The sequence below is a fragment of the Triticum aestivum genome, chromosome 2A, assembly GCF_018294505.1.
Source record: "Triticum aestivum cultivar Chinese Spring chromosome 2A, IWGSC CS RefSeq v2.1, whole genome shotgun sequence".
Classification (NCBI taxonomy): Eukaryota; Viridiplantae; Streptophyta; class Magnoliopsida; order Poales; family Poaceae; genus Triticum; species Triticum aestivum.
In genome coordinates this window covers 773,160,325-773,184,023 of record NC_057797.1, presented here as the reverse complement: position 1 = coordinate 773,184,023, position 23,699 = coordinate 773,160,325, and the positions used below count along the sequence as shown (strand labels likewise).

Genomic DNA, 23,699 nt, shown 5'->3' with positions numbered 1-23,699 from the left:
TAAAACTCTTCTATCAGCGCAAAAAGAAAAAATCAGACTCACTATTTATTCATAGATATGTTTGGATAGGTCCGAAGATAGGTACAGGGGTCTCTGCTATGTGTTAATGTAAAACAAATCTCGAATGATAAATATCACACGTATGGTACGAAGAAGTTCGGCCCACATATTTTTCTTCTCTCTACACATGCATGTATACAATGAAGAAATTGAAGCTGTCAGCAGGTATCTTTTTGTATTTTCAATCTTAAACATGTTTTATCTCTTAAATGACAAATCTGATTAAAATTTTGTTTTTGCCATCAAATTCTTCAAGGCGAGATTTTTAAAACTAGACCCCATATTAATATATTCCAACGACTCTTTTTAACAGAGGTGGGGTTAAAAGTTACCACGTCTATAGTACGTAAACGAGGCTCCGGCAGATCCGGGCTCCACATCGACTGAATCCTCGCCGGTGAGTGTCAGGCCACACCCGCCCGCACGAAGCGAGGCGTTTGTTAGGCTCCATAATTCCACACGATCCGTACTGATCTGATCCAGAGTGTTAACACATACTGCTGCAGACCTGCAGTGCTTCCTTGATCTTCTTCCCCTACCCAACAACCACTCCGCTTTACCCAACCTCGACGCACTTTTCTCCCAGAGTCCTCCGACGACCTCCATCGATCCGCTCCACTGGACTGCCCCTGGCGCATTCGGACTCTGGATTCATCCCCTGGTGCCGTTGGTGAGCAGATCGAACTTGATTGAGGTTAGTTTGATGGGTTCGACTATGTTACATCTAAATGTGAGATAATATCTCACATCTAAGTTAATTTCATCATCTGTTTTGTGGCCCCCCTTCACTTGTTTTTCTTGTATTTTTTAACAATATATACACAAGAAAACTGTCACGATTCACGTATGGCTACACGCGCTCAAAAAAGTTTGGCCGTGGCCGCTACGCATGCAAGCTACTGTAGATCAGTCAAAGTGCTTGCTTGTGTGGTTGGTTTGAGCTAGCTTTCCACATACGAGCGAACAGCAAGGAACTCTGAATATTTTTCTGAAAAAGGGAGCAATTCTACAATACGAATATTTTCTTGAAGTTGTGAACATTTTGCGAACATATTTTGAATCTTGAACACAATTTTGATTCCAATTTTTCTTTGAAAAACACGATCATTTTTTTTGAAAGTTTTTAATTCTGAACATTATTTAGAAAATGTGAACAATTATTGAAATTCTGAATTTTTACATAAACAATTTTTTAAAATATACATTGAACATTTTTCAAAATTTTGACTTTCTGATAACAAAAAAGGAAAAATAATCAAATAGACAAATTGCATGTTAATGGTGGACTTGCAACTAGGACAAAAAAGTTTCAGCCCAGTTGTGAGTCAGTTGTGGATTTGCAACTCGGATAAAAAAAGGTCAAGCCCGGTAGTTAGTCAATAATGGACTTGCAATTGTGTCAGAATTTTTTTGGCCAGTTGTGAGTCAAGGATGGACTTGCAACTCAGGAAAAAAAACATAATCTAGTGTCCGTTGCGTGTCAATGGGGAACTTGCAACTGGTTAAAAAATGGTCGGACCTAGTTGTGAGTCTATGGTTGACTTGCAACTACGAAAAAATCAAAGGTCACGATTGCATGTCGATGGTTGACTTGAAAACTGGTATAAAAAAGGGTCAAACCCAGTTGCGAGCCGAAGGTTGACTTACAACTGAGACCAAAAAATGTCGGACCCCAGTCGCGAGTTGCCGATGGACTTGCAATTGGGAGAAAAAAGGTTGGGTTCTAGTTACGAGTCGAGGGTGGGATTGCAACTGGGACAAAAAAAGGTAGGACCCTAGTTGTGAGTCAAGGATGGACTTACAATTGGAAGAAAAAATGCCTGGACCCCAGTTGCGAGTCGAGGGTGGACTTGCAACTGGGACAAAAAAGACTCGACCCTAGTTGCGAGTCGAGGGTGGACTTGCAACTTGTACATAAAAGGTCGGGCCCGAGTTGCGAGTCGAAAATTGACTTGCAACTGGGACAAAAAAGGATGGGCCCAGGTCGCGAGTCAAGGGTGGACTTACGACTAAGACCAAAAAAGGTCGGTCCCTATTGCGAGTCGTGGGTGGACTTGCAACTGGGACAAAAAAGATTGTGCCCCAGTTGCAAGTCGAGGGTGAACTTGCAACTAGGACAATTAAGAAACAACGAGCCCAATTACAAGTCACAAGAGTTGGCTTGCAACTCGGATGAAACAAACTATGGTCCCAGTTATGAGTCTAGGGTGGACTTGCAATTGGGATTAAAACAAGAGGAAAACCAATGATGAAAAAATGATAAAATAGAAAATAGAAAATCATGAAGAAAACAAAACAAAAAGTGTCCTAGCTACTTGGGCTGACTCATCTGCGGTTTGTTCGTCGTCGAGGGGTGGACTTGGAAATGGGACAAAAAAATCGAACCCCAGTTCCGAGTCAAGGGTTGACTTGCAACTGGGATTAAATAAATTATAGGCCCAATTGCGAGACAAAGCTGGACATGCATCGAGATGAAAAATAAAGCATAAAGCCTAGTTGCAAGTCGAGGGTGGGCTCATAACTCAGACAACTACGAGACCAGTTGCAAGTCGAGGGTGGACTTGCAACTGGGACAACTAGGAAAATACAAGCCCAATTGCGAGTTAAGGGTCGAGTTGCAACTAAGATGAGAAAAGCTATGGGCCGATTGCAAGTCAAAAGGTGGATTTGCAACTGGGATGAAAAAAATGCTCCAGTTGTGAGTCGAGGGTGGGCTTGCAACTTGGACAACTATAAGCCTAGTTACGAGTCGAGGGAGACATGCAACTAGAACAACTATGAAACTATGTGCCCAATTGCGAGTCAAGGGTCAACTTGCAACTAACATGAGACAAATTACAATCCCAGTTGCGTGCCAATGGTGGACCTGCAACTGGGATGAAAAACAAAACACATGCTCTAGTTGCGAGTCGAGGGTGGGCTTGCAACTCTGACAACTATGAGCCATTTGCGAGTAGATGGTGGACTTGCTCCTGGGAGAACTATAAAACTACGTGCTAAGTTGCGAGTCAATGGTGGGGTTGCAACTCTGACAACTACAAGCCCAATTGCGAGTATGTGGTGGTCTTGCACCTAAGAGAACTACGAAACTACGTGCTAAGTTGCGAGTCAAGGATCGACTTGCAAACTAAGATGAGACAAACTATAGGCCCAATTGTGTGTCAATGGTGGAGCTGCAACTGTGCTGAAAAACAAAAACACATGCTCTAGTTGCGAGTCAAGGGTGGACTTGCACCTGGTACAACTACGAAACTACGAGTCCAATTGCGACTCAAGGGTCGACTTACAACTAGGATGAAACAAACTACATGCCCAATTGTGTATCAGTGGTGGACCTGCAACTAGGATGAAAACAAAGCACATGCTCCAGTTACGAGTCAAGTGTCGAGTTGCAACTAGGATGAAACAAATTATAGGCTCAGTTGCATGTCAAAGGGTGGACCTATAACTAGGATGAAAAACAATACACAGGCAAAATAATAGGGGCCAAATTTTGGTCAGTGAGAAGATAGGGGATGAGCTTCACCGTCGAGCCTCCAAACAACGAGATATATGGGCCCAGGTGAAAAGAAACGCGGAGAACATCACAACACAAAACAAACGGGACAAGAAGACAAGCGAGAAAAAAAGGACGAGCTAACATGGGCGCGCATGATCGAGTTTGTGCAAACATTAAAGCAAACAAATCAGGCATCTATAGACTTAGATGAGCAAAAACTCATCTAGATTAGATTTAGCAAATCTAGAAAAGAAAAATCTAGTTACAATCTTATCTTGCTACACGTGAAACCAAAATAAATAAAACAGGAAATAAAAATATATGTGGCCCTCCACAAAAAAGCTAAGCCGCAAAAATAAAACAATACACAAAACATAATAATGGACCAATAAAAATGTCATATCGGGTCTCACTGCTTCATGAGGGACAAACAAAAAATAGGACGCAGCAACAACAAGCACGACTCAGAAGCACATGTATCTAACAGTGATATGAGTTAGCTAAAACATTATTAACTCTCATTTAGATGATAGCAAACCAATCCAAAACGGGATCCAGACCACGCCGCAAAAAATGGCACAACAAAAGACGTACGCACGAATAAGTCAACAAGTAGACAACAAACACACGACGCAACACAAAGTGCACGTGACAAAATGACCGGGCGATCAAGATTTGTACGAGATTTAAAATGAACATATGAAAAATTGAAAACTAGTTCATGAATTTTAAACAAATAAGTAAAGTATAAATGGAGAAAGAAATAGAAAATATAAATAAAAACAAAAGATCGTGTATTTAAAAAAATAGTTCGTAATTTAACAAATAATGAAGTAAAAAAGAAAACAAAAAACAAAATAAAACAGAAACGAACAGAAAAACAAATTCTGGGAGCCAAAATGGGAGTGTACAAGAATGAGAAGAACTAGGACCGAGTCGTAGCACAGACTTGTGAAAAGAAATAGAAAAACGCAGCCAACAGCGGAAAAAACAAAGGACCACCACAACAAGGCCCATGCCAGACACAGGGGACGAGCTAGAAAGCGAATAAAAAAGGCCCAGCAAGACACAGAGGATGGAGCGAACAAAAAAGGCCCAACAAGACACAGAACACGCATCGATGAGGACTTGGAACAAAACGAGACAGATTATTTCCCAATTGCACAAATTTTATTGCAAGTTTAATCCTGTGGCTGTAAATTTAGATGTGAGATAGCTATTTCACATCTAGATGTGAAATAGCAAGCCCGTAGTTTGATTGTTCCGAGATTTCCTCCTCCCCGACCCCCTGGCTTTTTTCGCTGCTCTAAATAGGAACATGGAGCTATATATCGTTCCGACAGTTCGAATGGATGTGGAGTTGTGGACAGTAGGTGCCTACATCCGCAGCAGAGGTAATGACTACCCTACATGTGGAGGTCGCAAGGGCCTATTTGGAGCTTCGATTTGATGGTCACCGGTTCCGCACGGTCATCAAGCTGAAGGAACTGGACCCGGTGTGGAACTAGCCCTTGTACTCGGACCTGCTCAAGCTATCGAAACTTTGCGCTCTTTCTCTCCAAGCAAGTGTATATAGCGTCAACGAATCTGGCCAAGGTGTGGAGGTTGATGATCTGGACCCGCTGTGGAGCCAGCGCGTCTGCTTCCACCTGCTTTGCGCTTTTGCTCTCAAAGCCTGTGTTTACGACGTCACCGAATCTGCACAAGGTTCTTCCAGTGTCCGTGTCCGCCTAAAATATTTGAACCAGGTGCGGAACCAGCGCGTCTACTTTCACCTGCTAGATCTATCGAATCTTCGTTAAGTTCTTCTCGAAGGTGGTGCAGCCAGTTCCATCCGATTTTACGAAACTACTATGCAGCCGATACATAGCAGCCGAACGTTGGACGATGCGTGATCTAACCGCTGGCCTCCACTTTGTCCAACGCATGCACGGCCGGATCAGTGCGATCGTGCGCAAATCGGCTACCCAGTGTCGTGTGTATAGCAACACTGCCGATTTTATAGCGCCTCAGACATGCGCCTCTCTGATTATGTAGAGTAACTCGTACTCCCTCCGTCCGAAAATACTTGTCATCAAAATGGATAAAAGGGGATGTATCTAGATGTATTTTAGTTCTAGATACATCTCTTTTTATTCATTTTGATAACAAGTATTTCCGGACGAAGGGAGTACTATACAACTGGGAAACTGACACTGACTTCATATCGTGCTCATACGGGAAAAACAAACCAATGTGGTTGTGTGTGGAGGTCAGAAGCGCTTATGACCTCATGCCCATGGATGAGCAGGGTTCTGCAAGTACCTTTGTCGAGCTTGCCTTTGATAATTTCCGGTACCGCACGGCTGTCAAGGAGCAAGACCTGAACCCGGTGTGGAAGGAGCGCTTCTACTTCAACTTGTCGGATCCATCTAATCACCCTGAGATTCATCTTAAAGCATATGTCTACCATGTCGACAGACTATTCAAAGGTTCTGAGTCCTTGGTTGGCAAGGTCAGAGTTGATCGGACCTCATTCCTGCCCTTCCATGATGCTAAAGTCTTGCTTTATCCACTGAAGAAGCGTAGGATGTTCTTCGTCACAGGGGGATTGGCTCTCAAAGTATACACTACTGATGACGCCTCCATCAGACCTTCAAACCTTTTTCTGTCGGTGGATACTGTAATATGCTCTCGAGATTTCCATGTTTCCAATGACCTCGAATGCGTATTACGCCGCCAGAGTTCAAGACCATACAGTGTACCATTACAATATTTGAAAAAAATCACAAAAAACTTCTCTCAAGAGCGAATACTTGGACAAGGTGGTTTTGGTGTTGTATATGCATGTATCTAAAGAAAAAAATCACAAAAAACTTCTCTCAAGACCATAGCATACAGTGTAAGATCGCAACATATCATTGTCTTTACTTTATTTCAAACTCGATTTTTATCTCAGCTACAAATATATGCATGTATCTAGAGTTGACACACATCCATAATCGTCTGGTGGTATAGGGAGTGGAGCAAGATGGTGAAATGATTGCTGTGAAGAAAATTGTGTCGTCATTTAGGCCAGGCCTACAGAAGCAATTCGAGAATGACGTTTATCATCTTATGATGCTTAAGCACCCCAATATAGTGCAGTTTGTAGGCTACTGCTATGAAACACATAATTCGCGCTTAGAGTGTGACGGAAGATATGTTTTCACGGAAATGGCGGAAAGGTTACTTTGCTTGGAGTATCTGCCCAAGGAAGCCTGGATAATTATCTATCAGGTATGCCATTCCATATGGTATTCATTTTCTTGGTTTCTTCTTTATTTGAGATTTTAGCATGTGAGGTTTGAACTTTGCTCCAAAAGATTGTATTTCATTCACATATACCAGGTGTTGCAATAGGTAAATACTAGACCATGATGACGCGCGTTGTCGCGCCCGTCCATTTTGACAAAATGATGACATGGATGTTAGAAAAAGATTGGCCAACCGGGAAGCAATGTTACCAAACAAACACAAGATAATCCGCATTTTCGAAAAATATGTTCCCATGAAAACAGAAACAACAAAAGTAATATCATGCTTGTAAACGCTTTGTTTCAAGAACTAACTTAAAGCAAGATGGTCTCAATTCTGTTCGTTATAATCTCACCATCTAGAATTAATAAGACTCTTATTAAGAAAATAGAGAAGAACAAGTAGCTGACCGTTACATCCTGGAAATGCTATTGTCAGGTCCTCAAGAAGCGTCGAACTTCATCCTCTGATTGATCCTCTCTATTCTCACCTATGCATGTCGAGGCAGAATTCAATACGCCACAAACAAATTCGACAAACTGAACAAGGAAAAAGAAAGGGCATCCATCGACAGTTATGTATGCTCTTTGTAAGGTTGTGCCTATACCTTCCCTGTCCCTACCAGACATGGAAATAGTCCTGGGGTGGATAGCTTAGCTCCACCGGCCTGGCACTATTCCCCTTGCCCTTCTTCTAGCCATCCTCGATTGAGCTAGGGTTGCCTTCTTCTCGGTATCACCCTTGCCTCTATTGGATCCCATTCTTTTTGCTCCTCTGCCTGAAAGTCTGAATTAATGTTGCCTGCTCGTCAGTGGCATGCAGAAGGATCGTCCCAATAAGTGAACAAATTGAAAATCACCAATCCTGGAAAGTGACTGCAGCTATCTTCTCGATCCAATCAGCAATTGTCAGCAGGGCACTGGCGTTCCCAATAACTGAGGACATAAAAACTTTCATGAAAGACTTTGAGACCAGTTGCGTCAGGACAATTCAAAAGGAGAGCGGCGCATTGGCCCATGAAGTTGCCGCATATGCTGATTTCCATGGAGATTTAAGATTAGAATCTAGCGTTCCTGAGTTGTATTGTAAGGAGTGTGATCTGGCTCTGGTGAATGTTTGGTGAATTGTTTTCCCTCAAAAGAAAAAAATTGTAACTGACCTGAGTATTGGAAACATATTCAATTGTGCCTTCCAAACCAGCCGAGTGTTGGAAACAACTAATGGAAGGTGTAAAGTGTCAGCTTGACGACTCATGAATTGTGATTGAAGCTATATGATCAATCTAATAGTTAATTTCCTTCAGGTTTCAAGTTTTCAACCCAACCACGGTCCTGTTATTTGAATGTAGAAATATAGTTAAAGAAGCTCACGGGTCACGGCCATACATAGCAATCATCTGTCGCAGATGCCTAGTGACTTATCAACTGAAATAAAAGTAAAACGCATACATGACAGATTGAACAGAAAAACATGCAAATATCAGGATGTCGGGAGGAAATTTAGGAAGGTAAGCAAAGCAAGATCACATCATTAATATAATGGGAAGGAGGAATCGTGCAGGAGTCTTATTTTTCTCTCCTTTGATTGTCCACGATCAGCAAAAGAATTGGTACGTACCTTTATCCACTGCATCCGGCTTGTGAGCGCTGCCAATGTCCTCCCAGAACGGGAGCCACCTCCTCGTGTTCGCCATCGAGGACTCTGTCCTAGTGGTAGCTTCCTCTACTCGATGAATCACTGTCACCGCCTCTTCTCTCCGTTTTACACCGGGGAGGGAAAGCGGACGCACCTCGGCACCTACCACCTCGAAGGCAGAGGGGATGCAAGCCCCAAGGGTAAGGAGAAGGGAAGCAAAGAGGCCGCCATGGCCGCCATCACATATGGAATGAATCTGGGTAGGAATTTGTGGGCTCTTGAACTCAAGGAAAGAGGCAAAAAAGTAGGCGATCCGATCAGTAACGCACCTCCACCATCGATCGGGAAGTCGAGCAGCTGAGGAAATGAGACGGCCGTGTGACCGCATATCCCGCGTCGCCTTACCTCGCACCGTCCCGCCCGGCGCCATTAACCACGTGCCTCCACATCGACTCTTCAAAACGGAGGTCTATGTTTCACATTAGGGACTACCCGGTCGTTGTTACTAAAGTCATCTTATTGAGCTTGTAAGGGATTTTTGTCTCATACTTCAAAACGGAGGTCTATGTTTCACATTAGGGATGGCAGTTTTGCCCATGGGTATGGGTACCCGCGGGTACCCTATTCGAAAACAATGGGTATGGGCAAGACTTGAAGAGATTTTCTATCCACGGGTAATGGGTATCCATACCCGCAAAATATATGGGTAAGGCATGGGTAAGAAATTATGCCCATGGTAACCCAATGAATACCCAGAAAAAATTAATAAATGAAAATAACTCCTATAACATGTGGGGTTGACATCCAACTCATATGGTCCAACCCTAAATCTCGTATTCCTTAAACAAGTCATAGCTCATAGGCTCATAATCACCTGCTCGCCACTCCTCATACGTCCTATGTGACTCCTCAAAAAGATGAAATATCGACTCTTCGCTACCAGACTCTTGTCGAACACTCGATCCAGCGATCCCCAATTCCCACCGCCGCCTTCCACTACGCCGGCCTTCCACAAACCGCTGCTCATACTCCCCTGATGCCTCCAAGAGGCCACCCACTGGAGGAGGCCACATACGTGCTATACTACTCTACCATGATCACTTGAATTTTGAACTCATTTCTCTACCTCTTAAGAATTTGAATGCTATATATTGTAACCAATGGATACCCGTTAGGTATAGGATACCCGATGGGTATGGGCATGGGTGTTAGTTTATACCCATGGGTATGGATGGATATAAAAGGTTTCTATGGGTATGGGTTTGGATAGAAGGAGGTTGTACCCGCCCATACCCTACCCATTGTCATTCCTATTTCACATACCCGATGTTGCATTTTACCCTTTGCACACTAACTTTCCATATGTGTGTTCTGATTTTGCAGACCCTTACAAAATAGAGAAATGTGCTACATAGATCACTGGGACATCGATCCCTAGAAACAGACCCTGGACCAAATAAAGAGATGGATGCATGTTGGTCTAATCTGTGTGAATCCCGATCGCACCAAGAGGCCTCAGATAACAGAGGTTATCAGTATGCTTGAAGAAGTAGAAAGTACTCTCTCCATCCTAAAATAAGTGTAATAACTTTACTATAACTTTAGCACAAAGTTGTACGGAAGTTAAGACACTTATTTTTAAACATTAGCAACGAGGCAACGTATACAACAGCCCAGGTATGATCACTCAACAGTCACGCCGTGAGCGTGTTTGTTTTGCTAGGCCTCTCATACTCTTGTTAGCATTGTGCTTGAACATCTGCATATCTAGTATCTGAGGACATTGCATTCATATATCGTGTAGTGAGTCGCTGCATCCACACTTGCCAGCGTGGGTGAACCAATGCAGAACATGACCTGGCAGTGAGGTGTAGCGTGATGAGCCGATGCGTCGATCCCGGCTCGTTCCAAGCGGTCGTCCATGCAGACCATCGCGGGGGTAGTCGTGGCGTACTCCACCACTAGGGATGGCATCCGCAGGGTATGGGTACAGGTGGAGCTATCACATACCCTTACCCATCCGTCCTGAGTTTACCCATCACCTATACCCATACCCGTCAAGGGTACAATTTTTTTCCATACCCGTCACCCGACAGGGTATATGGGTACCCACGGGTAAAAATACCCGCGTTTACAACACATCAATTGAGTAGAAAATAGTTGTAAAAAGCAATATATAATCATAAATTATTAATAGCAACACATTTTAAACAACAATTTACAACAACATATTGTAACAACAACATATTCTCATAAACAAAAATACTTGACTATAAAGTGACATATAAAAATGTTAAACAACAACACATATGAATATACTTTAAGTTCACCAAATCATGAAAAATTATAGAGATAATTTGAATACACATTAGAGTTTTTACCTAGCGTGATTAGGAGGGGAAATGAATACATTGGGATATTAACGGAAACCCACCTGTCAACATTTTAGATGGGTACATGGGTACGCGGGCATGGGTTATACGATCCCATACCCGTACCCTCTCTACCCGATGGGTATGATATTTTTCCTATTTAAGTATCCATGGGTAATTTTTGTCCCATACCCTTATCCTAATAGGGTTTTTACCCACAGGGTACGCGGGTAATGGGTACCCATTGCCATCCCTATACTCCACTCGCCTCGCCCTGGATACCACTATAGATTTGAACAGTAAACTCTTGTACACCACGCAACGATAACGGATTTGACATGGTTTAATCACAGTTTGAGTGTGAGGGCTCTGCAATGCTGCTCCTAGTGTCATGTGATGGTACCGAACATTGTTCTGACCTTCTGATTGTGCTGGGATGCTCTGCTCGCATAGATAGTGTATTTGCACATCAACCGAAGGGCTCACTGTTTCCCGAACCTTGGATAGCCAAGTAAGGCAGTACGCTGACTCCAGTGAGTTTTGTGACAGTTACTCGCTCGAATGAGTTTGCGCCTAGTTTACAGACAGATCAGGAACTCAGCTAGTTAGTTACCCAGGCTGCTAACAAATTGAAGGTTGCAAGTGCTTGTTTCTCTCCCCCTCCGGCTGCTAGCTGGAGCCCGGAGGTAGGGTGGGTATTGGGTAGTGCCAGTGGTGAAGCCAGCATGGAAGAACCTGTGGGGTAATGCTAATTTTGATTGTTTTCTTCATAGTGTACAGTAAAAGTACAGTGATTTTAGCCACAGCTTACATGTAGAAACTAGCACTGGCGCTTCAGAATCTTGTTACCAAGCCTAATTTACTTCATCAGTTGTTCCAAGATTCCATTATTTTTCTTCCCTTGATTTTTTCAGATGTCCTGTAATCCACTCCACTTCATCCAGTTTGATTAGTGTAGATCCGTTAGTAATAAGGAATATTTGCTAGAGTCTCAACTTACAAAGTGTTATTAACTTATTGCTTGTTACATCATACATCCTACATCAGTTGCAAGCATGTTCTCATTTAGCACTTTTTCTTGCAGAGACAACGCATAAAAAGGGGTCTCGCGCGGATCATGGCACACACCCCTTCGGCAAAGCCTCCTTGTGGCAGGCCTTGGCACATGGAGCATACTTGCACAAGGAAGCCTTGCCGATATAGGTCTTGCTGAACTTGCTGCATGTATGGGCTTCATAGCCTACAAAACAATGAACACACAATATGGTGTATCAAAAAGAAAAGGAAAGAGGACCTATGATGTTCTATAGAAAAACAAGACAGAAAGAAGTGGCTTGGAATACAAACATCACATATGACTAGCAATGTGTACATCATGCATGGAAGAAGTGCCTTACTCTATGGGTGAAATTTTCAGACAACGCTTACCAGGAACCAAGAGGAGTGGCATGAGCAGTAGCAAGCATAGCAGGCTTGGCACCTTGAGGTCTCCCATTTCTTTAGCCATAACTTGTAACGGCGGCAAGTAAGCGAGTATAGGATAGATGCACATCCAACTAGGCTACACGATCTCTTGTAAGCACCGATGATGTGACCTAAAGAAAATAAATGTCAAAGATATAATGTTTGCATGATCCTATCTTGAAGATATGCATGACGGAATAACGTTGAAATGTGCATGGATGTGCACCCACCTTAGAGAGCCATGTCGGTGCTCACTTGCATGCATGATGCATGTGTGTTTATAAAATGGTTCTGAACTCAGAATATCCAATTCAGTCCCCAAGCTAATCTACACCCTGTGAACAGTAAATTCAAAACAAATACTAGAAACATTCTAAAAAAATGTGATGAAAGATGCTTGCGTGTGTGATATCCATGCCAAGTTCCATCTCATTCGGACGTCTGAAACATGAACATTTTGTGAATGACATTCTGAACAGATTTTGAAAAAGATAATATTTTTTGAAATTCCTGAACATTTTTTCAAAACATGAACATAAGAAAATTTTAAACCGCGAACATTTTTTTGAAATGACTGAACAATTTTTTTAACACAAATATTTTCTACAATTGTGAACAAAACTTTAAAACAAGAAAAAAATTAAATTCGTGAAAGACTTTTTGAAGCATGAAATTTTTTTTAATTGTCATCAAAATTTGGAAATGGGAACATTTTTTGAAATTGGGAGCAAATTTTGAAATTCTCAAACAAAAGAAACATGAAAAAGAAAAAACGAAAGAGCAAAGAAAAGAAAAGAAAACAGAAAAAGGAAAGAAACGAAAGGGGGCAATAGAGGAAATAGATAAAAGGGTTCACGAACCTCCTAGAAAGTTCCCAAAACCAGAAAAAAAGGCTGGGAAGCACCTAGAAGATTCCTAAAACCATATTCGCTCCAACGTTTGAACGGGCGGGCCCATTCGAACGTTCGTCGTCGCCTCGACTACTAGCCGCAGCGAGCCGCAAATAGGAATTTCCATGCGGGAGATCCTAATTGGCGCTGGTTCTCGTGGAGCTCACAGCGAGTTGTGGCCCACTTGGCGACATTCACTTAGTTGTCTGCTATTAGGGAACAATGCTATTTGACCTTGTTATAGTACAACATAAATACACATTATATGTCCAATATAAACTTTTTAAAAGAAAGCATAAATTTGAGAGAGAATTCTTAAAAATATTGAGACCAACCAAGAATTTGAAAAAAGTTCACGAATTCGAAATAAAATCACCGGATTTTGAAAAAAGTTCACAGATTTCAGAAAAGTTCATCGCCTTGATAAAAAAGTTCATCGATTTTGAAACGGGTTCGTCGATTTTGGAAAAAAAGTTCATCGAATTTCAAAAAAGGTAATCCATTTTGAAAAAATTCATCGAACTTGAAAAGCATTCATCAATTTTGAAAAAAGATCATCAAAATTGAAAAAAGTTCATGTGAATTGAAAAAAATATTCATCCATTTGGAAAAAGTTCATGAATTATAAAAAAATAAAAATTTACAAATTTGAAGAAAGTTCATGGGATTCAAAAGAGGGTTGTGAATTTGAAAAGTACACGAATTTAAGAAAATTCATGATTTTTTTAAAGAAAGAGAACATGAAAAGAGAAAGAGAGTAGGCACAAACAGGTCGCGGTTTTTCTACGTTAAAGATGTATAAAAAACAAACTTGTCACTAACAGGTTGCTAGTCCAGTTGGTTGCTTCCTTTCGTACCGAAACTCGAGGTTTGCTGTTTGAATCCCATCCCCCTCGATTTTATTTTTGCGATATACAAGTCAGAAGAAAAAAACTATGTGGGCCGGCCCAGCTCACGGGTGAGGCTGTGTGCTTCAGGCGCCCGCTGTGTGGAAAGTGGCATTGCCTGAAGGGAGCCGGTACTGGGCCGGCCAGGAAACCACATGGTTTCATCATGCCTTGAGAAACTTTCCCACGTTGTTTGATTTGTAGGATTGCTATCCTTGATTTTCTTTTCCTATGATATGATTCATTTGTGTTGGGAAGTTAGACAAATCTCGTGATTGCCCGAAGCAGGGTCAATCAACTCATTTACCTTTGGGAGAAGTGTACCTCCCCTTTCAGTAATGATTTTACTATTGGGACTCCTGAAACCCAAGAGTCGTTCCATATGTTAATTTGCTCTCCTGTAAATAATTCATGAGTAAAACCATTATTAGCATGCATATCTCTAGCAAACTAAATGAACAGTGCAACACAAACAGCAACACAGCACATGCAGCAACAACCATAATTATAAATTGGATAATGTCACAACGCACGTACTAATCATTTGTAGGTGAAGTAGTCATGGCTACTACAGAGGTGATGTCGTTGATGACAACGTTTATGAAGACCGGCCAAAACAGACCGTAGCGGAGATAACGGTACGCGACGCCCCTAGACTTGAAAGGAAAACTACTCGTGTTGACGAATGTGAGTTGTCGCGTGGAGTGCTTCCCAAAAACCTAATCTGCCCTACCCCAATGCATGATCACAAGGACGAGAGGATCTTGAGGCCTGCTCTCATGCTCATCGGTGTATGCCAGCATTCGGGATGGAGTAGACTACAGTGGCGACACAGGTAGAGAGCAGAGGCAAAACCCTAACTTGTTCTGCATGTATTTGGCAGTGACCAATAAGTTGTATATGTAGGAGAACTCACGCGATCTCGTCTCATGATCCAAACTGATTAGGTTTCCAAAACTAAATGGTCAAGAAACTAAAATATAAAACATCAAAAGAAAGTCACGCACCTGCAAAGCCATGGACCGGATTTTGGTAGACCATTCACGCACATGTCGCATGTCACACGTATGCGCCCTTCACCCTGGCCAAGCTAGCACACATATGGTGTTATCATTCTCTCATCATACCAATCACTAAGTGTAGTTGGGAGAACCCACTATATAAGGTGGTCTCACACCACCTCCACCAGTGGAATTTTTCTCAAAAATAACTAGCGGCATGGGACTAAATGATTTGCAGCACCTCTTGCCATTTATTCAAGGCCATTAATTCTAACAATTTATACTTCTTTCATATATATTTTTACTCCAGCCGTATGTGAAGAATAATATACTTTCCGTCACAAACGAACTTTCTTACAATCATGTAGTATTCAACATGTCATGACATTGTATTCCTGTGCTTTTCTCATTTGTGTCTTAGAAATCTTGTGAATCGAAAATGCCCTAACTTAAGTCATGCCCAGCTTTTATATTCAGGATGCTAATGCATTATGATATAATCTCACCTTTCACGGCTCATTTAGGTCGAATGGTTTTCGAGATTCAGTTACAAACTTTTGGAGCCACTTCACGTCATGGACTCCTTCCCGCTTGTAGGCAATGATGCTAAGTAACTATGTTTTTTCTCTTTTGCAGCATTACGGTCTAGTAGACTGCAACATAACTGCCAAACACAATGCCAAGATATAAGCTTGGCGTGGAAGTTGTGGGTGCTCATGGCGTGATGCCTAAGGATAGCCAAGGTCCCTTGAGCGCCTGTGTCCAACTTCGCTTTGATGGACATCGGCTCTCCACGGCCGTCAGGGAGAATGATCTAAACCTGGTGTGGAATGAGCGTTTTTACTTCGACGTGTCTGATCCATCAACTCTTGACGAGCTTAGTCTTGAAGCATATGTCTACCACGTCGAAAAATCCACAGAAGGTGGTGACGGATCCTCCTCCTTCTTTGGCAGGGTCCAAATTGCTTGTTCCACAATCGCGGACCTCTCTGATATTGTAATATCACAATATTACAAGTTGGAGATGCGCTCGCTGCAGAAGCATTCACTTATCCGGTGTGTCAGTGGGAAGTTGGGTTTGAAATTATACCTCGCAACCAGTGATTCCTCTGTCAAAGCTTTGGAACCTCCTCCACATCAGCTGATGGATAATGTGATATGCTCCTTCTCAGCACCACTGTTGTTGGAGGATCAGAGTCCAACACCGCATGATATACCATTACAATATTTGAAAGAAATCACAAACAACTTCTCTGATGAGCGAATCCTTGGTCAAGGTGGTTACGGTGTGGTATACAAGGTAGTAAGAATGTAAGATTATAGCATGTCGTTGTTGACTGTTTTTTTTTTTGCTACATTATGAAGCTAATCCACAAACCCATATACTAGGTATTAATAGGGTGAGACTTTTAAACAGGGGGTGCAACGAAATGGGGAAGCAATTGCTGTCAAGAAGATCGTGTCTTTCTTAATGTCAAGCCAGAAACAATTTGAAAATGAGGTCTATCATCTTATGATGCTTAAGCACCGCAATATAGTGCGATTTGTAGGCTACTGCTACGAAACAAAAAATGAGTGTTTAGAGTACAAGGGGAAATATGTTTTTGCTGAGATGGTGGAAAAGTTAATTTGCTTGGAGTATATGCCCAACGGAAGCCTTGATAAGTATATATCGGATAAGTCATTCAATATGGAATGTTGTTTCTCGGTTTGAGATTCTAGTTTGTGAGGTTTGAGCTTTGCTCTGCAAAATTTATTTTATCCACATATACTAATTAAGTGTCAAAATGTTGTTTCTCGGACTTATTTATCCACATATACTAATTAAGTGTCAAAACGGATAGACATTTGATGCTGATATCAATCAATAATGGACAACTGAGAACACGCTGTAAAATTTTATAGACATCATGCTTGATTATATTATCTAGAAAACAACTACAAAGATTTTTCATGTGACATCTGTGAGAATGCTCTTCTACTAATTACCAATGTAGATGAAACTTCTGGACTTAATTGGAGCACACGCTATAAAATAATCGAGGGGATCTGCTATGGTTTACACCATCTTCATACAGAAATTGATAAGCCTATTATTCACCTGGACCTAAAACCTTCAAACATATTGCTCGATGATGGTATGGTGCCGAAAATCACAGACTTTGGTCTGTCAAGACTGTTTGGTCAACAAACTATTTGCACCTCATCTCGTGATGGGACATTGTAAGTTGACGCCACTTGTTAATACCGTGCATTTTTGTCATGAGAAGTTTGTATTTTCATTAGACTCTTTAATACTGCAAAATTGTATATGTGTTGTGATTCAGTGGTTACATGGCACCGGAATTTTTGCACGGAGGTACAATGACACCAAAATCAGATATATTCAGTTTGGGTGTACTGATCTTGGAGGTCATAACAGGACATAGGGACTACCCCGACGTTACTAGAACACCTTCAGATGACTTTATCGAGCTTGTAAGGAAAATTTCCTGACGTTTCAAGATGGAGGTCTTTCTTTCAGACACGGTAACACATTAGATCTTCTACACACTAAAGTTGCACATGTTTGTTCTGATTCTACAGACGGTTGAGAAATGGAGAAATGTGTTGCAGAGATCACGGGGGTATGGATCCCTAGAAACATGTTGCAAGCAAATAAAGAAATGCCTCCAGGTAGGTTTATTATGCGTGAATCCTGACCGCGCCAAGAGGCCGCCAATAACGAACATTATCAGTGTGCTCCAAGAATCTGAAAGAGTATCGGCTGTGACATTAGCAACAAGGCTGCGTTATTGGTGGACCAGGTATATATATGATCACTCAACGGTCATGGATGTTATTTGCTACCCCTTTTCATTGTCTTTCAGCAATATGGGTAAGCCATCGCACCTCAAGGATACACGCTAGAAACTATGTATCTAGTATCTGAGGAGCTTGCGTTCATATGCAGTATTGCAGTGTGGTAAGAAGACACTTGTATAAGTGACCGTGGATCGATGCAGACCATGAGAGGCCGGATGGCTGGAGAACATGATTGATCTGCACTCCTCCACTTTGTGGTTTTCACACGGTCGTACGCTAAAACTGATCGTGGTCGTTGGTTGAGGTAGTAGAGGGCTAGGGGGAGGCTTATGGTCGACTCCTGCGTGTATTCTTGCAAGTTACAAGTGTCCTTAAAATGTTTCATCATGCAGCTGAGCTAATCTGATAACTGAATGCTTGGCCTTGGATTGTTGTTATTGAAGTCAGGGACAGTGACTGTGTTTCGCTTCTTACCCAAGTATGAAGTATGTATGTATACAACTGTCGGAATGTACAGCAGTGCGAATCCAGTGGTCTAGTCACTGGTTCAAACTTCAATATAGTAGCCCGGTCATCTTCTTCACCGACTGAAACTTGACAGTCTTTCGAACTTCAAGGGGCCCGTACCCCAATAATCTCCGATTAATGACGGCTACTGGGTGTACCAAAGCCGGCCAACGGCCTCCCAGTAGTGTCTGGACTAGTAGACACCCAACGGCATGTCCAACGCCGTCCTCTAAATCAGACTCGCTAAAAAAAACAGTTTTTTCCCCTACGCCAAGGCTAGGGTTTCTTTCCTCTCTGGCGATCCCATCGTCTGAGAGTTCCCTACCCGACGTAAACCCTTCCGCGGCTGGGCAGCGAGAGATCGAAGCCTACGGTTCGTGCCATATCGGAGCGCGCCCCTCGGCTCGGCTTCCGGTGACGGGTCTGATGGCGGACGCCATGTCTGGGACAAGTGGCGGCGGAAGTGCCGCCGCAAGCAAGTCAGATCTGGGTGATTTCATGGAGCAACTTAACTTAGAGGATGAGGAATTTGATGATCTGGTGATCGAGGAGGACGACCCTGTAATCAATGAAGGGGTTCGCTGGTTGGCCCTCGCTAGGGTTCACACGGAGAAAACCTTCAGTCCAACGGCGTTTTACCGAGAGATGCGCGCAGCCTGGAACCCGGCGAAGCAGGTGAGGTTCAGACCTGTTGGACCAAATTTGTTCGTCGTTCAGGCGGAGTGCCTGGGTGATTGGGAGCGGATGGTAGAGCTTGGTCCATGGCTTTTCAGGAATTGGGCGGTACTCATGTGCCCGTATGATGGATTCACTAAGGCAGAAGAGGTTCCCATGCTGTTCATGCCAGTATGGCTCCAGATCCATAAGCTTCCTGAGGGTTTCTGCAGGAGGAATATTGTGGAATCGTTGCTGAAAAAGTCTGGGGATATTTTGGAGATGAGGTTAAACGGCAACACTCGGGGTGATTATGTGAGGGTTAGGGTTCGTCATGACATCCGCCGACCCCTCACAAAATTCGTTAGTATTATCAGAGGTGAAGCAAGGCAAGTTTACTTGGTCCGGTATGAAAAGCTTGCTCACTTTTGCAGTGTTTGTGGTCTGATTGGGCATGATTGCAAAGAATGTGGTACCGGGGTCCATGAGGAAAAGGATATGAAATTTGGGAGCTGGCTGTACGCAGATGGTCCGAACAAGCCTAGAGCTGATGAGTTCGATCGGAGCAAGGACAAGCAAAGTCAGAAGCAACGTTCCCCAACCAAAGGAAAGGACGCCAAGAAGGTCATCGATCCGGACTTGGCTGATACTGCGTCTAGCCCGTCGAAAAGTGGCACTAGGGTGATGCAGGTCGACCCCCCAGCTCGTAAGAGGCTGGCCATGGACAGCTCCGGGCTGGAGTTGCCCAACATACCGAATGCTACGCTAGCGCTAACTCAAGGGCTAGGTGAAGATGGTGATGCCCCCTCGTCACCATGTAATAGTTCAAACAGTAAGAAGGCAAGGATAGACTCCCAGGGTTATTCAGATGAGAAATCGGCGGCCGCCTTCGAGGAGGACCGTCGGGTACAATGAGTATCCTAATGTGGAACTGCCGAGGGGGACCGCCGGACAGTTCGTGAGGTTTTGGCCCTCTCAAAAGCCAATTCCCCGGGGCTGATCTTCCTGTCAGAAACACGTCAAGCCTCTAGTCAAATGGAAAAGCTTAAAAGAAGATTGAATATGAAAGGGTTTGTTGGTGTCTCTAGTGCGGGCCTCAGTGGGGGGCTTGCATTATTTTGGGATGAAAATCTGCAAGTGACCGTGCTTGATTCCTGCACGTGGTATATTGATGTGAGAATTGTTGACAACGCGAATGATAAAGCGTGGTGAACAACGTTTGTGTATGGTGAACCAAGAGTGGAACACCGACACCGTATGTGGAGTGCACTGTCAGGCCTACGGGCAGTGTCGTCTGAGTCGTGGCTAGTATGTGGTGATTTTAATGAAGCAATGTGGCAGCATGAACACTTTTCCCGGTCGCCTCGGTCCGAGAACCAAATGCTCCTATTCCGAGTCTGCTTGGAGGACTGCGAGCTTATGGACTTGGGCTTCTCGGGCACTCCGTTCACATATGATAACGGACAGCATGGTGATAGGAATGTTCGGGTTCGGCTTGATAGAGCGTGTGCGGATGAAGCCTTCAAGGAAATATTCCCGTTTGCGCAAGTTGTGCACCTGGCGTCCTCGTGCTTCGATCATGCTCCTATCATGGTTCGGTTAGCACATGTAGAACCCCGACGCACCATGGGTGCTCCCAGGTATGAAATAATGTGGGAAAGGCACCCTCATCTCGAAGCAATGATTGCAGAAAGTTGGGGTAAGAGCAAGCCGAACGGGCACTTGGGATCGGTCCGAGATGCCTTGAAAGAGATGATGCAGCGTTTGCGTGCATGGAGCAAGGAAAACTTCGATCATGTTACATCTGAAATCGAAAAGTTGCGGTCTGAACTGGCGGATTTGCAGCTGCACGATGCGGATAGGGTGGCCATCCGGAAGAAAATGTATCAACTTGACGAGTTGTTGTACCGTGAAGAGATGTTGTGGTTGCAACGGTCACGAATAACGTGGCTTAAGGAGGGGGAAAGGAACACGGCGTATCTCCACCGCCGGGCTGTGTGGCGTGCTCGCCGTAATCATATTCAGAGATTGAGGCGTCTTGATGGAACTTGGTGCTTGTCTCCCTCCAACATGGAGCTGATGGCAACATCTTACTTCAAGGAGGTTTTTACAAAGGACCCGACCCTTTCCCCGGAGTCGGTCCTCGGAAGGATTGTACCGCGAGTTACACAGGAGATGAATGTTGCATTATGTGCGCCGTTTAGTGCTGAAGATGTATCCAATGCCCTGTTCCAAATAGGGCCGCTAAAAGCACCAGGTACAGATGGATTTCCCGCTCGATTCTATCAACGTAATTGGACAGTCATGAAAGGGGAGATTACTGCGGCGGTCCTGGAGTTTTTCAGCACCGGAGTTATGCCGGCAGGTGTGAACGAGACACCTATTGTACTAATCCCGAAAGTTTCTTTCCCTAAGGAGCTCAAGGATTTTCGTCCAATAAGTTTGTGTAACGTGATCTATAAGATTGTGTCTAAATGCTTGGTAAACCGTCTACGTCCTATGTTGGCTGAGTTGATCTCAGAAAACCAGAATGCTTTCATACCTGGTAGGCTAATTTCGAAAAACTCAATTATAGCCTTCGAATGTATTAATCATATTCAGACAATGAAGAATAATCACCCGGCGGCATGTGCTTACAAGTTGGACTTGTCAAAAGCGTACGACCGGGTGGATTGGGACTTCCTAGAGAAAGCCTTGGGCAGGTGGGGTTTTTCTGCAACATGGATCACCTGGATCATGGCATGCGTAAGATCTGTGACATACTCGGTGAAGCTCAATGGAAAGTTACTGGATGAATTCTGCCCCTCGAGGGGGCTGCGGCAAGGTGATCCATTGTCTCCTTTCCTCTTTCTGTTTGTTGCTGATGCACTGTCTGCTCTTATTACCAAATCAGATGAGGATGGGGAGTTGAAGGGAGTAACCATATGCCGTGGTGCTCCGGAAATATCTCACTTGCTTTTTGCGGATGACACAATGTTGTTCTTTGAGGCATCGAGCCAGCAAGCAGGCATAGTCAAAGGGTTGTTGAACACTTATACTGCAGCGACGGGTCAACTCATTAACCCCGAAAAGTGTTCCATCCTCTTCTCTGACAACTGCAACGCGGTGGTGGCGGATGAGGTAAAAGACATATTAGAAGTTTCACAGCAAGTATTTGATCCTAAATATCTAGGCTTGCCTGTGCCAGAAGGAAGAGTGCATAGAGGGCAGTTTGAAACGGTGCAGGAGAGATTAAGAGCAAGGTTGATTGATTGGAGTGAACAATTTGTATCTCTGGGAAACAAGGAAATATTGATCAAAGCTGTTGCACAGGCCATTCCTACATATGTGATGAGTGTCTTTAAACTGCCGGCATCTGTCTGTGATGACTTAACACGCATGATGAGGCAGTACCGGTGGGGTGTGGAGAATGGTAAGAGGAAAATGGCCTGGTTTAGTTGGAAGAAGATGGTGGTCCCCAAGTCTATGGGGGGCATGGGATTTCGGGACATGAGAGCATTCAACCAAGCCTTGCTGGCGAAGCAGGCTTGGCGTTTATTGGATTTCCCTAATAGCTTGTGTGCAAGATTGCTAAGAGCGAAATATTATCCCCATGGTAATCTATTGGATATGGTGTTTCCAACCAGTTTGTCGGTAGTGTGGAAGGGGATTGTACATGGTCTTGAGCTGGTTAAGAAAGGCATTATTTGGCGTGTGGGTGACGGAACACTGATAAGAACTTGGAGAGATGCGTGGATCCCAAGGGGCATAACTTTCGGCCGATAACACCGAAACGTAATTGCAGACTCAACTGGGTGGCGGATTTCTTGAATGAACATGGTGCATGAAATGAACAAAGGCTGAGAGAACATTTTTGGGATATGGACGTACGCGAAATTCTTAAGATCCGCACTTCACCGAGGAATGGTCAAGACTTCATAGCCTGGTTCCCGGAGAGAAGCGGACAATTTACGGTAAGAAGTGCATACCGGCTGGCCACTCTTGGTGTCGCCCAGGAGAGGGTACCGGCGACCAGCAACAACCCTTCCGGGGAAAGGCCGGTATGGCAATGTATTTGGGCAGCCAAGGTTCCCCTAAAGATGAGGATCTTGGCGTGGAAAGTTGTCTCGGGTGCACTTGCAACAAATTCTTGCAAAAAGTATCGGCATATATCCACTAGAGACATTTGTCCCTTGTGTGCGAGATAAAAGGAGACCAGTTTCCATGCCCTTGTCACATGCGATCATGCACGGACGGTATGGCGAGAAATGAGGATGGTATGGAATTTACCACGACATGAACTTCTGCATGACACAGGGCAGGATTAGTTACTAAACTTGTTGTCAAACTGTGATGAGTTCATGAGGGATTGTGTAATTATGTTGATCTGGCGCATTTGGTCACTTCGCTCAGATGTGGCTCATGGAAAGGAAGTTCCTCCGGTGGCTACAACTGTCTCTTTTTTGCACAGCTACATGCAGTCCCTCGACCTATCCAGGAAGTTTTAAGTGGAGGAGATTATCAAAGGGAAAATGCCGGTAGGACGGGAGGCTCCGGCTGCTGCGCGGGCGGAGGCCAGTGTTCAACCATGGCCGAAGCCACCACCGGGGAAGGTGGCCCTATCGGTTGATGGTTCCTATCTACACACTGATGGCTCAGCTGCGGCAGGA

The 23,699-nt window shown here is 43.7% G+C and overlaps 1 protein-coding gene and 1 long non-coding RNA gene across 2 annotated transcripts; both read left to right on the top strand.

Annotated features, from left to right (window-relative positions):
- The first annotated feature begins 458 nt into the window (after positions 1–458).
- LOC123186647 (uncharacterized) lies at positions 459–10,141 on the top strand. Its single transcript, XR_006493685.1, has 3 exons — positions 459–754; positions 6,557–6,817; positions 9,854–10,141. It is a non-coding gene; the product is annotated as an uncharacterized lncRNA (long non-coding RNA).
- A 5,667-nt stretch (positions 10,142–15,808) lies between these two features.
- Positions 15,809–17,994, top strand: LOC123038271 (putative receptor-like protein kinase At4g00960). The gene is made up of 6 exons (XM_044462139.1): positions 15,809–16,384; positions 16,502–16,767; positions 17,089–17,307; positions 17,412–17,562; positions 17,671–17,891; positions 17,955–17,994. Exons 1-6 carry the CDS (start codon positions 15,809–15,811, stop codon positions 17,992–17,994), a joined length of 1,473 nt encoding a protein of 490 aa, XP_044318074.1.
- Positions 17,995–23,699: the final 5,705 nt, after the last annotated feature.

Coding starts and splice junctions, on each gene's coding strand:
- LOC123038271 (XM_044462139.1), top strand. CDS start 15,809: ATGCCTAAGGATAGCCAAGGTCCCTTGAGCGCCTGTGTCCAACTTCGC. Junction 16,768..17,088: donor AAGTATATATCGGATAAGTC/ATTCAATATGGA, acceptor TGTAGATGAAAC/TTCTGGACTTAATTGGAGCA. Junction 17,563..17,670: donor CAGATGACTTTATCGAGCTT/GTAAGGAAAATT, acceptor CTGATTCTACAG/ACGGTTGAGAAATGGAGAAA.